Source organism: Carcharodon carcharias, chromosome 15 (genome assembly GCF_017639515.1).
Source record: "Carcharodon carcharias isolate sCarCar2 chromosome 15, sCarCar2.pri, whole genome shotgun sequence".
Taxonomy (NCBI): domain Eukaryota; kingdom Metazoa; phylum Chordata; class Chondrichthyes; order Lamniformes; family Lamnidae; genus Carcharodon; species Carcharodon carcharias.
This window is the reverse complement of record NC_054481.1, coordinates 122,025,032-122,038,522: the sequence shown is the minus strand read 5'-3', so window position 1 is coordinate 122,038,522 and position 13,491 is coordinate 122,025,032. Positions and strand designations below refer to the sequence as shown.

Genomic DNA, 13,491 nt, shown 5'->3' with positions numbered 1-13,491 from the left:
TGCACTCCAGTGAGCTGAGCGTATAAGCCAATCTGATACTCAAATGTGGCACTGAGGGTGTACTGCACTGTTGGAATTGATGTACTTCAGATGAGGCATTAAACCAAGGCCCTATCTGCCCACTCTGGTGGATGTAAAAGATGCCATGGCGCTATTTCAAAGAGCATTGGGTTCTTTCTGATACAAAAATACCTGGAAAAACTCAGCAGATCTGACAGCATCTGCGGAGAGGAACACAGTTAACATTTCGAGTCCATATGACCCTTCAACAGAACTAAAGAAAATAGAAAAGAGGTGAAATATAAGCTGGTTTAAGGGGGTGGGGAACAAGAAGAGCTGGATAGAGGGCCAGCGATACATGGAGATAACCAAAAGATGTCATAGACAAAAGGACAAAGAGGTGTTGAAGCTGGTGATATTATCTAAGGAATGTGATAATAAAGTTACAGATAGCCCTAGTGGGGATGGGGTGGGGGGAAGGGATCGAAATAGGCTAAAAGGCAAAGATAAAATAATGGATGGAAATACATTTAAAAATAATGGAAATAGGTGGGAAAAGAAAAATCTATATAAATTATTGGAAAAAGGGGGATTGGAAAGGGGATGGGGATGGAGGAGAGAGTTCATGATCTAAAATTATTGTACTCAATATTCAGTCAGGAAGGCTGTAAAGTGCCTAGTCGGAAGATAAGGTGCTGTTCCTCCAGTTTGTGTTGAGCTTCACTGGAACAATGCAGCAGGCCAAGGATGGACATATGGACATGAGAGCAGGATGGAGTGTTGAAATGGCAAGCGACAGGAAGGTCTGCGGTCATGTTTGCGGACAGACTGAAGGTGTTCCGCAAAGCGGTCACCCAGTCTGCATTTGGTCTCTCCAGTGTAAAGGAAACCACATTGGGAGCAGCGAATGCAGTAGACTAAATTGAGGGAAGTGCAAGTGAAATGCTACTTCACTTGAAAGCAGTTTGGGCCCTTGGATGTTGAGGAGAGGGGAAGTGAAGGGGCAGGTGTTGCACCTTCTGCGGTTGCATGGGAAGGTGCCATGGGACGCGGTTGAGATGTAGGGGGTGATGGAGGAGTGGACCAGGGTGTCCCGGAGGGAACAATCCCTGCGGAATGTGCCGGGGGGGTGAAGGGAAGATGTGTTTGGTGGTGGCATCATGCTGGAGTTGGCGGAAATGGCAGAGGATGATCCTTTGAATGCGGAGGCTGGTGGAGTGATAAGTGAGGACAAGGGGGACCCAATCATGGTTCTGGGAGGGAGAGGAAAGTGTGAGAGCGGATGCGCAGGAGATGGGCTGGACACGTTTGAGGGCCCTGTCAACCACCATGGGTGGAAAACCTCGGTTCAGGAAGAAGGGAGACATGTCAGAGGAACTGTTTTTGAAAGTGGCATCATCAGAACAGATGCGATGGAGGCGAAGAAACTGAGAGAATGGGATGGACTCTTTACAGGAAGCGGGGTGTGAGGAGCTGTAGTCGAGGTAGCTGTGGGAGTCTGTAGGCTTGTAATGAATGTTGGTGGACAGTCTATCACCAGAAATTGAGACAGAGAGGTCAAGGAAGGGAAGGGAAGTGTCAGAGATGGACCATGTGAAAACGATAGAGGGGTGGAAATTGGAAGCAAAATTAATAAATTTTTCCAGATCCAGACAAGAGCATGAAGCAGCACCGAAACAATCATCGATGTACCGGATAAAGAGTTGTGGGAGGGGGACGGAGTAGGGCTGGAACAAGGAATGTTCCACATACCCCATAAAGAGACAGCCATAACTGGGACTCATGTGGGTACCCATAGCCACACCTTTTATTTGAGGAAGTGAGAGGAGTTTAAGGAGAAATTGTTCAGAACAAGTTCAGCCAGACGGAGGAGAGTAGTGGTGGATGGGGATTGTTCGGGCCTCTGTTCGAGGAAGAAACAGAGAGCGATCAGACCATCCCAGTGGGGGATGGAGGTGTAGAGGGATTGGACATCCATGGTGAAGAGGAGGCGGTTGGGGCCAGGGAACTGGAAATTGTTGATATGATGTAGGGTGTCAGAGGAATCACGGATGTAGGTGGGGAGGGACTGGACAAGGGAAGAGAGAATGGAGTCAAGATAGCAAGAACTGAGTTCCGTGGGGCAGGAACAGGCTGACGCGATAGGTCTGCCAGGACAGTCCTGTTTGTGGATTTTGGATAGGTGGTAGAAGTGGGCCATCCGAGGGTGGGAGATGTTGAGGTTGGAAGCTGTGGAAGGAAGATCTCCAGAGGAGATGATGTCAATAACAGTCCTGGAAACAATGGCTTGATGCTCAGTGGTGGGGTCATTGTCCAGGGGGAGGTAGGAGGAAGTGTCTGCGAGTTGATGCTCAGCCTCTGCGAAGTAGAGGTCAATGCGCCAGACAACAACAGCACCACCCTTGTCAGCAGGTTTGATGACAATATCAGAGTTGGACCTGAGAGATCGGAGTGCAGCAAGTTCAGAGAGAGACAGGTTAGAGTGGGTGAGAGGAGCAGAGAAATTGAAACGACTGATGTCACGCCGACAGTTCTCAATGAAAAGATCAAGAGAAGGTAAGAATCCAGAGGAAGGGGTCCAGGTGGAGGGAGAATATTGGAAGTTGGTAAAAGAATCTGTTGAACAGGGAGAGGACTCCTACCCAAAGAAGTGAGCACGGCGACGAAGGCACCGGAAGAAGAGTTCAGCATTGTGCCGAGCCTTTTCTTTCTTTCTGATGTCCTGGGTAATTGATATCGCTGCACTAAAACAGATGATCTGGTCTTTGACCCATTGCAGTTTATGGCACCGTGCTATGTGTAATTTGGATGCTGCATTTATACATATACGCATATATATATTATATATATGTATATATAATATATATATATATAAAACAGTGACTATACTTCAAAAGTACTTAATTGGCTGTAAAGCGCTTTGGGATATCATAAGGGCATGAAAGAATGTAAGTCTTTCTTTTATCCTGTCTGAGTTTGATACGACATTAACAAATAGAGAATTACAAAAGACCTTTGGTCAGCTTAACACTGATCCGAGTACATGCACCAGGCTTCAGAAAATAACAACAGTTGTTGCTTCGCGGATTCTACAGGAAACTGAAGACGTAAGGAGAACTTGAGATTTACACAGACAGGAAGCAGTGCAGTTTGTTAACTATCCACCACGAACCCCTTGGATTAGACGATAGTTACTAATATTGTTAAGTTTGGACTGATCGCTACCTTTTCAACCAAGGAAACGACAAGGATAAGAAACTTGGTTGTTTAAAAAATATTTTGGTTTTGCTTATAACTTCGCAAAGTATATTTCCTGATTTTCTTCAGTGACGTACTATGTGAAGCAAGATGTTTATGTGGAAAATTTATGATTTGTGTAAGTTAACTTGCCCACCTAGTGAGTGGGCTTAAACTTTATGCTCTCTAAGCGCATGTGGTTTACAATATGGGCTGCATAATCGCTACCCCTCGATGTTGCAAAGCAGCTAATGAGCAAGAACATGAGGACTTGGTACAAATACCAAGCACCAGGTATGTGCTGGGACTCTTTCATTGATCAACTAACAGCCATTGTGATTCTGTGATTCTGTAACTGTGAGCTTGGAAATGATGTGTGGTTTATTAAGGAATGAATAGAACATTCTGAGTGGTCCAGCTATTTAAACCAAAACCTCACGTTCTAAACGTTCGTATTACAAACTAGGCAAGTAGAGAGGGTTTTAAACTAAATAGTGGGGACGAGGGATCAAATTTGGGAAGATGTAGTAAATCAAAGAGCAGAGACAAGCATAGAGGAAAGAAAAAGGTATTATTACGGGAAATGAAAAACAGACCATGACAGGAAGGGATGGAGAGCACAAATCTATCAGTAAATCAACAGATGAAACTAGAGGTTATAAAAAGAATAAAAGGATAAAATTAAAAGCTCTGTATCTGAATGGACATAGCATTCGAAACCAAACAAATGAACTGACAGTGTGCATAGAAATAAATAATTACGATTTGATAACCATTACGCAGACAAGGCTGCAGGAGATCATGGGTTTGGACCTGAATATTGAAGGGTACAGGATGTTTAGGAAAGACAGGAAGTGAGGAAAAGGTGGAGGGATGGCTCTTCTAGTTAATGATGGTATTAGCACAATAGGGAGGGATGACCTAAGTTCAGGGAACCAGAATGTGTTAACGGTTTGGGTAGAGATAAGAAATGGTAAAGGCAAGAAGTCACTCGGGGGAGTTGTGTACAGGCCTTCTAACAGTAACCGCATGGTAGGGTTGAGCATAAAGTAAGAAATAATTGGAGCTAGTCAGAAAGGCACAGCGATAATTCTGGGAGATTTTAATTTGCATATAGGCTGGAAAAGTCAGATGGGCAAAGATGGCCTAGATGCAGAGTACATTGAATGTTTTCAGGATAGTTTCTCAGAACAGCATGTTCTGGAGCCAACCAGAATGCAGGTTTTGTTTGAGCTGGTATTGTGCAATGAGATGGGAGTAATTAATGATCTCCCCTAGGCAGCAGCAATCATAATATGATTGAATTTTACATTCAGTTTGAGGGAGAGAGAAATGGGTCTGAGACTGAGTTTAAATGAGGGCAATTATGAGGGCATGAAAGCTGAGCTAGTTAACGTGAATTGGCAAATTAGGTTAAGCGATAGGTCAATAGAGATGCAGTGGCTGATATTTAAGGGGATATTTCAGAATGCACAGAATAGATACATTCCAATGAGTAAGAAAAGTCCAAGGGATGGACAGAACATCCGTGGTTAACCAGAAAGGTTAAAGATAATATTAAATTTAAAGAAAAACAATATAATTGTGCAAAGAGAGATGGAAGGCCAGAAGATTGCACAGAATATAAAGAACAACAAAGAATGACCAAAAGACTAATAAGGAGGGAAAAATTAGAGTGAGAGAGAAAGATAGAAAGAAATATAAAAATAGATAGTAAGAGTTTTTATAAATATTTCTTAAAAAAGAGTTAACAAAGTATGTATTGGTCTTATAGGGCTGAATTTTGCCCTTGACGGGCTGGCGGGCCTGACTGACTCGGCGTCGGGCTGGCAGCCGATCACTGCCGCTGAAATGGGCCCCGCCGTCATTTTAAGTGGGCCAGCCAATTAAGGCCCGCCCAGCGTGATGCCCAGCAGGAAGCGCTATGCGTTTCCTGTGCAGGCGGTGGGGGGGATTCTCCAAATGCGAGAGTGCGCTCTTTCACACATGCGTGCGAAAGAGCGCACATCTCTCTGAGCCTAAGTGGTGCCTCAGGGAGATCGCTGAAAGGTTTTCAAAGTTTAAAGATAGAAAAATAAAAAAATCATTAACATGTCCCCTTCATGTGACAATGTCACACGAGATGGGACATGTTAACAAAGTGCACAAAAACTTTATTAAACGTTGTTAAAGCCGACATGAAACCTGATCCCACCAGTGGATGAGGTTTGTTAAAAAATCACTTACCTGCCTGCCCATTGGGCCTGTGTGCCGAGCTGAAGTTCGCATTGGCTCCTCAAAATCGACGTCAGTTGCTGAGTTAGGGGCCTTAACAAAGCCTCTAATTAGTGGCGGGCATGCGTCACACTGCGTAGCGGGCACGCCCATCTAAATATCGCGATGCCGCGTGCTGACGTCAGGATGCTCGTGCGACGTCAGTGTGTGACATTTTAAGCGCTGACATGCGGGCTCCGCCACCCGTGCCTCAGCCAGAAAATGCAGCTCATAGAAAGTGAGTCTGGAGAACTGATAATGGAAAACGAGGAGATGGCAGATGAATTGAACAGGTATTTTGCATCTGTTTTCACCACAGAGGATACACGTAACCTTCCAGAAACAGCTATAAACCAGGAAATGGAAGTGGGGAAGGAAGTCAGGAAAATTACAGTCACCAGAGAAGTGGTATTGTGCAAATTGTTGGAGCTGTGGGGTGACAAAAGCCCAGGTCCTGATGGACTTCATCCTAGGGCCTTAAAAGAAGTGGCCAGTGAGATAGTTGATGCATTGGCTTTAATTTTCCAGAACTCCTTAGATTTAGGGAAGATCCCATTAGATTGGAATATAGCACATCTAACTCCATTATTCAAAAAGGGAGGGAGACAGAAAGCGGGAAACTAAATAGCCAGTTACCATAACATCTTTCATAGGGGAAATGTTAGAAGCTATGATTGAAGAAGTTATAGCAGGGCACTTGGATAAGCTCAAGGTCATCTGGCAGAGTCAGCATGGTTTTGTGAAAGGGAAATTGTGTTTAACCAATTTATTGAAGTTCCTTGAGGAAGTAACATACGCTATGGATAAAGGGGAACCGGTGGATGTACTGTACTTAGATTTCCAGAAATCATTTGATAAAGTGCCACATCAAAGGTTGTTGCAGAAAATGAAAGCTCATGGTATAGGGGTGATATATTGGTATGGGTAGAAGATTGGCTGGCTAACAGGAAGCAGAGAGGTTGGCAAGATGTAACAAGTGGCATGCTACAGGGATCAGTGCTGGCACCTCAATTGTTTACAATTTTTATCAATGACTTGGATGAAGGGATTGAAGAGATGATTGCCAAATTTGCTGATGACACGAAGAAAGATTGGAAAGTAAGCCGTGAAGAGGACGTAAGGAGGCTACAAACAGAAATAGATAGGTTAAGTAAGTGGGAAAAGTTCTGGCAGATGGAGTATAATGTGGGAAAATGTGAAATTGTCCATTTTGGCAAGAAAAATAAGAGAGAAGCATATAATCTAAATGGTGAGAGACTGGAGGGCTCTGAGGTGCAGAGGGATCTGGGTATCCTAGTGCATGAATCACAAAAGGCTCGTATGCAAGTACAGCAAGTAATTAGGAAAGCTGATAGAATGTTATCATTTATTGCGAGGGGAATTGAATTCAAAAGTAAGGAGGTTATCCTTCAGTTCTGCAGGGCACTAGTGAGACCACATATGGAGTACTGTGTACAGTATTGGTCACCTTTATTTAAGGAAGGATGTAAATGCATTAGAAGCAGTTCAGAAAAGGTTTACCAAACTAATACATGGAATGGGTGGGTTGTATAATGAGGAAAGGCTAGACAGACTAGGCTTGTATCCGCTGGAATTTAGAAGAGTAAGATGCGACTTGATAGAAACATATGAGATACTGAGGGGTCTTGACAGGATGGATGTGGAGAGGATGTTTCCTCTTGTGGAAGAATCCAGAACTAGGGGTCACTGTTTAAAAATAAGGGATCGCCCATTTAAAACAGAGATGAGGCAAAATTTTTCTCTCAGAGAGTCTTAAGTCTTTGAAATTCTCTTCCTGAAAAGGTGGTGAAAGCAGAGTCTTTGAATATTTTTAAGGCAGAGGTGGATAGATTCTTGGTAAGCAAAGGGGTGACAGGGTATCAGCAGTAGGTGGGATGCAGATTTCAGGTTACTCTCAGATCAGCCATGATCTTATTAAATGGCAGAGCAGCCTCGAGGGGCTGAATGGCCTACTACTCCTTGTTCGTATGTTTGTATGTAAATGTGGAAATAAATTTCAAACAAGGGGTAGACATGATTCAGTGATTATAATCTCTGGTGTTTTGGTCTGGTGCATATTGCATAGCAGGATTCCCCATTGGTTTAAATGTACCATCTTGTCAAGTACTGAGACATGCAGAGTTAGAAAGTGCCATATTTGACCCCTGGTGAATGCCAAGCCAACTGACCTCAACCAGACTAGTAATTTGGGTGCGTCAATGGCTTTGATTCTCCCAGGGCTGTCAAGGGAGTGAAGAAAATGAGTCAGGGTTCCAATTCCTGGTTGCTGTTTAATGGCCCCTTCAAGAAACTGCATGTTTTGTGGATATAAGAATAGGATTAGGATTAGAATTGACTTTGATGCCTGTATTGCCTACTCACTCCGAAAGGAAGAATTTCTACTTGAGGAAAATGTCAGAGTTACACAGCAACTCTGTCAATGCACCCCAGTGAGTGTCAGAGGATGGAATTTTCCAATCCGATGGGAAAATCTCTGAACTGGCAATCTGGGTTTTTGCTTTAGAATCTTCCTGGTAAGCGCCTACCCCTTGCCTACCTTTCAGGGTCAGGCTCACTTGCAAGCGGATGATGTGTCCTCATTGGTACCTCACTGCCAGTGGACAGCTGCTTCAGGTGGATAGGAGGGAAGTGATTGCAGTGCCTCCCAAAGCCAACAGTGGCTGGCAGAAGGAAAGCAAGTTTTTAAATCTCTGGCCTTGTGATTGATTGTGCTGGTGATCCTTTAAATTTGCAACCCTTCCTTTCTCCCAACCACCACCATTCCCCCCACCCCAACCCTCAGCCCTAACTGCCTGAGCACAAACATATGCCAAGAACACTCTGGCATTCCTGGTGCCCATCACAGCTAATAAAACCTGGAAATGGCGCCAGAATCTAGGAGGCCTCAGAAAATCCAAACCAGAGGTTTTACCACAGGAGGTGGGGTGGGGGACAAGAGGTGAAGGTCTGAAGTCCATATCCCCGAGAGGCACTAATGTCAAGGAGCAGAAGCGGGTCACTTGAGAACAAATGACTAGATAATAAACTTGTGTTTTGAAAGCAGGCAAATGTGGGAAGACAGAAAGACTGAGAATGACTTTCATTGTTTCAGGTACCCAGTAGAGAAGGAGGGTACATGTGTAGGCACACATGAAAAGGAAGGCAGTTGAGGTTTTGGGTGTAGAACGGGTACGAGAGGTGAACCTGTTTATATGACCAACAAAAACTTAGAGCAGGGAGTGGGTGGAGCTGAGCAACAGGCAAAAATTACAAGTGTGCAAACTCATTTTCTAAAGAGATACTCAGGAGCTTAAACAGATACTTGAGTTCAGTTATATTGAAAGGTCTCACCTGAAATGTTAGCCTGATCCATCTCCATTAAGTAACTCTTTCAAGTACAACCCCGTTTCCATCTGTTTCAGATGAAGTTATATTGTTTCATAGTTTGCTATTGTGAGATTTGAACTCTTGATCTTGGGATAACAAACCCAGTACCATACCCACTTGGCTATTTAGGCAAGCCATTAAGTACTGGTACATCCACTTTGTATTTCTGTATATGGGTATCAATTAAACACCTTTCTGCATTTTATTACCTTTAACCACACAATAAGCAAACATTTGAATGAGTAACAAATGTGCTAAAACCAAACTACCTGATCACAGACCAACTTCTTGTCTGTGTGATCTAACTGCTTGCCACATTTGGCTAAGTAACAACAGTGACCACTTCCTGGCCTGTGCAGTGGATAAGAAATGTGATCAGCTGTTTTTATTAACAAATAGTAGACAGGAACTTCATCTCATTTCTTGTTTAAGAGACCAATCTGAGTACAGATTACCTACCACACTTTCCAAATCACCCCTGTGCTCGATCACCCACATTTGCTCCCATTCTGACATATCACATTCAAATTCTCATCCTAGTATTCGAATTTCTCCATAGCCTCACCCTCTCTATCAATATAACATCCTCCAGCCCTGCAACCATCAGATCACTGTGCCGCCACCCCCCCACCCCCCCATTTCTCACCTCTTGTGCATCTCCAGTTTCCATCACTTCACAATTGACGGCCCTACTTTCAGCTACCTAGATCCTAAACTCTGGAATTCCCTCCATAACACTCTATACCTTTCCCTCATCCTTTAAGATGCTCCTTGAAAACCAACTCTTTGATCAAGCTTTTGTTCACCTGTCCTAATATCACTTTATTTGATAACACTCCTGTGAAGCACCCTACTCTGTTAAAATGCTTTATAAATATATATATTGTTGCTTTTGCATAACAATTGTAATTCATTGGACTTAAAGAGCACATCATGAGGATGCAATAATGTATTGTATACGTTAAAGAAAGGTACTTCCTTTCATTCTTGCTGTTTCTTGATTTCTTTCTTTATTTTCTTTTATTCCTTAGCATACCATGCCTAGCTGAAGAAAAATTTTGTACAACTGCACTCAAGTCTCTATAACCAGTTTGTGGAAAGTGCACAAATTGATTCTGCTGTTGAGAATCTTCCCCCTTTCTGCAGGGAGGTGGTGGCCAGTGGATTGGTTGAGATTTGAAACCCAAATAATCAGGGGGGCCGGAATCTACCTGGTCAAATCCATGGCACAGGTTGTTGCACCAGCAGCAGGTAGTCCCAATTTCATAAAGCACTGGAAGCACAGGGCATGGAATTAGCTTTACAGCAGCTGCTGCTGCAGTAGTTTTTCTAGCAGGACTAAGGTAGGAATGCTACCCTGGGGGGTCTGATGAAGTTAATAAATTATGATTGTCTTGATACCATTACAACTGTTGGGAATTGTTGCCTAGTAGTGAATAATTGGCCACCTTTTATCTTCAATATCTTATTCTGGGTCTCGTGTAACTTTTGTCCTACCTCTCCTGCAAACACTTTTTTGTTTTTGGGTGCAATTCTATTGACCACCTCTTGCCTTGTGTGAGTCCAGGCTGTGTTTTCAGGCTATTTGGCTGTGATAAGCATCAAAACTGACCCTCATATCTGCCCTCACTCAGAATCCACTTACACACTCACTCAAAAGCAGATATGGCTGAATTGTGATCGGGAGCATGTACAGTGGTTAGTCTTTCTCCTTCCTTCTGTGAAGCAAATTGTACCCCACCTCCACTGCTTCCCTTCCTCCCCATTTGAGACTACCAGTGATCAAAGCTGTGACTTTCCTGCTCTACATCATTGAAATACATACTAGAATCACTAATTCAATCACTGAGGGCATCTCCATTGCTACACTCAAATCTCAAAGCATAAACCAGTTTGAATACACTTTGTATAGTACATACTGGTAGTAAGTCAGAAAGTTTCAGATCTTCCTTGAAACTCATCGTTCCCTGGTCAGCACCTCAAAGATGTTCACATTCCTTTTCAGACACAAGATGACAGCAACGTTGATAATGTTTAAAGAAAAAAAACCCAACGTTGATACTGTTGCACCGGTCAATAAGCTGGAAGCTAGCTAGGATTTATGACAGGATTTACAGCAAACAGAATCTACTTAAATAGCAACCAGCAAACAGAGTCTACTTAACAATTTTCTACAAACTACTACAAATAGAACTCATGAGCGAAGCTCTCCTGAGAGTCTCCCGGTAAAAGCAGGATTATTTTTCTAGCGAAATGCAGGGTGTGAAGGATATTTACATAATACAACTTATCTGTAAAATCAATCCCAGTCATTTATAGTAGAGTGGTTTCCAGGAATGACTGATCAAGGTTTTAGCTAATCATCTCCATTTCTGGCTGGGACGTGTGGTGTCATCATCTGCAGCCTAGAAAAAAAGACAGACCATCTTTTGGCTGGTCAAGTGCTTAAAGGGGCTGTCTTCAAAAAATTGTTTACAAAACCATGCAAAGATACAACAATGCAAAGCTGTGAGACACACCAGACACAGCACTTTTCAGAAAGCTGAACAGGTAATAATATAGAGACACATGAAAACATATTGCCGGCTGTGTTTTCCGATTTAACAAAGAACGCTTGAATTTCCGACAAAGTCACTTCGACAAAAGGTGACACTAAAATGATACATGATTAGTAGCTCCTGAATCAATTTGGAGCCAGCTATGTCCACGCTGCTCTGCATATGATGCAGAAGGAGGCTATTCAGCCCATCGTATGTCATAGCATTTTGACAAAAATGATACATGGGTTCTTGGCAAAACATTTTTTGCCTTTAAGGCATTCCTGTTTTAATGGTGAACAGAAAAAAAAAGGATGTGTGAAAATGCAAGCTAAATTTGATGCCAGTTTGGCAATATATTAGCAGATTTAATTCCAGAGGCTTTTTTTTTTACGAGGCTTTGTCTTATTTTTAAGAAAAATATGTATTATGGAACTTTGAGTTGTTTGATTCCTTTCCTTCCCAGGAGACACTCTGCACCTCCGGTGAGTGGAGGGGAAGTTGCCACGCCTCAGGAGCTGGATAAGTTGATAGGGTTGGAGGAGGTGAGCATTCATTAGATTTCACCTTTTGGCTCTAAAGCTATCATATATGTGATGTTACCTACCATCTCTTTGTATGAGAAAGGGCAGCATAGGTTCTACCTGAAGCTGGGTCTAAATCAAGGCACAGATTCTGCTACAAGTATTTTTTCCATGTTACGTTTAGAATACAAGTGTGAATGTGTGCATTTGACTTTTGATTCAACTGCAAGTTCAGAGTGCTATAACCTAATCAGCATTTAATTTAGCTCAATATTTTTCTTTAGTTTTCACATTTTTGTGCTGTGAACATCACCATCAATTTGCTGCACTCTTTCCTCTCAGGTAGGGTGTTGGGGGCTCTAAGCTTCAGGGACTTCTGTGCATAGCTCCTCTAACACTTAATTGAGAGACAGTGCATTGTCAGAGGTGCCATCTTTTGAATCAGTCTTTAAGCTGAGGTCTGTTAGTGTGGTTTAGGTGGATGTAAAAGATCCTAAAAGACTATTCCAAGAAGAGCAGAGAGTTCTCCAGTTTCCTTGGTGTCATTACTCTCTTAGGCAACACTGCCATAAACAAGATTTACTGGGCATTCATTTCATGGGCAGAATATTGCACTCGTCCGGTGGGTACACGCCTGACCAGAATGAGTGTAAAATGATGCGCGATGATGTCGGGCAAGCGTTCCGATGTCATCTCGCACTCGCGACATTTCGGTTGGCGAGTGGATGCGGGAGTCGGCAGTGCGCCTGCCGACAATTAACAGGCTTATTAAGGCCAGTAAAGATCTAAGTAAATGAAATTTTTTGCTGCCCATCCAACCTTACGGGTGGCGGGCAGGCAAAAAGGCCAAGCAGCCTTTGGATCTTTTGCAAAACTTCATCCAAGAGCGGGATGAGGCTTCGATCAGTGATTTAAAAAAATAAACATTTTTCAAATTAATTTCTAACATGTCTCTGCTCATGTGACAGAGTCACATGAGCAGGGACATGTTATTAACATTTTTAACTTCTTTATTTTTTATTTTCAAAATTCTTCAGCTCCCTGAGGCAGCTCTGTGCCTCAGGGAGCTTTTAATGCGCGCACCCCCATGCATGCGCACGTTTCTGCGCTTGTGCTCCTCCCACCCCCACCCCAGCAACGCTAAGCTTTTCACGCTGACTGGCCGTTAATCGCCTGATTGTGGGCGGCGGTCGGCTTCCCAACTACTCCTGGGTCCATCCGTCGAACCCGCCCGACCAACGGAAAATCCTGGCCCCTGTGTTGTTTGTGGTATCATACTATGTGAAAATTGGCTGCTGTATCGACAGTCACTGCTCATCAAGAAAGCAACTAATTGGTTTGGGCATCCTTTCCTCCAGAAGACCTCCCTAATACACTTTTAGGCAAGCATTGCCATTGATGTCAGCTTGGCTCAATTGGTTGCATTCTTGCCTTTGAGTCAGCAGGTCATGGGTTAAGTCCCATCCCCAATAAGGAGTTCACCATTAGAAGAATGCTGGGGATAAACTGAGTGATGAACCCCATGGCATCAATGAAACCATGTTACAGAGTAG

The 13,491-nt window shown here is 43.3% G+C and overlaps 1 protein-coding gene across 3 annotated transcripts in view; it reads left to right on the top strand.

The window, feature by feature from the left end:
- Positions 1 to 3,120: 3,120 nt before the first annotated feature.
- The window catches only part of LOC121287875 (probable pleckstrin homology domain-containing family N member 1), a 48,171-nt gene continuing 37,800 nt past the window's right edge, over positions 3,121 to 13,491 (top strand). For all 3 annotated transcript variants that reach the window (XM_041205867.1, XM_041205868.1, XM_041205866.1), the window contains exons 1-2: positions 3,121 to 3,531; positions 11,881 to 11,959. In XM_041205867.1, the coding sequence (XP_041061801.1) occupies positions 3,446 to 3,531; positions 11,881 to 11,959 (165 nt within the window). In that variant the 5' untranslated portion in view covers positions 3,121 to 3,445. The remainder of the gene's footprint in view (positions 3,532 to 11,880; positions 11,960 to 13,491) is intronic.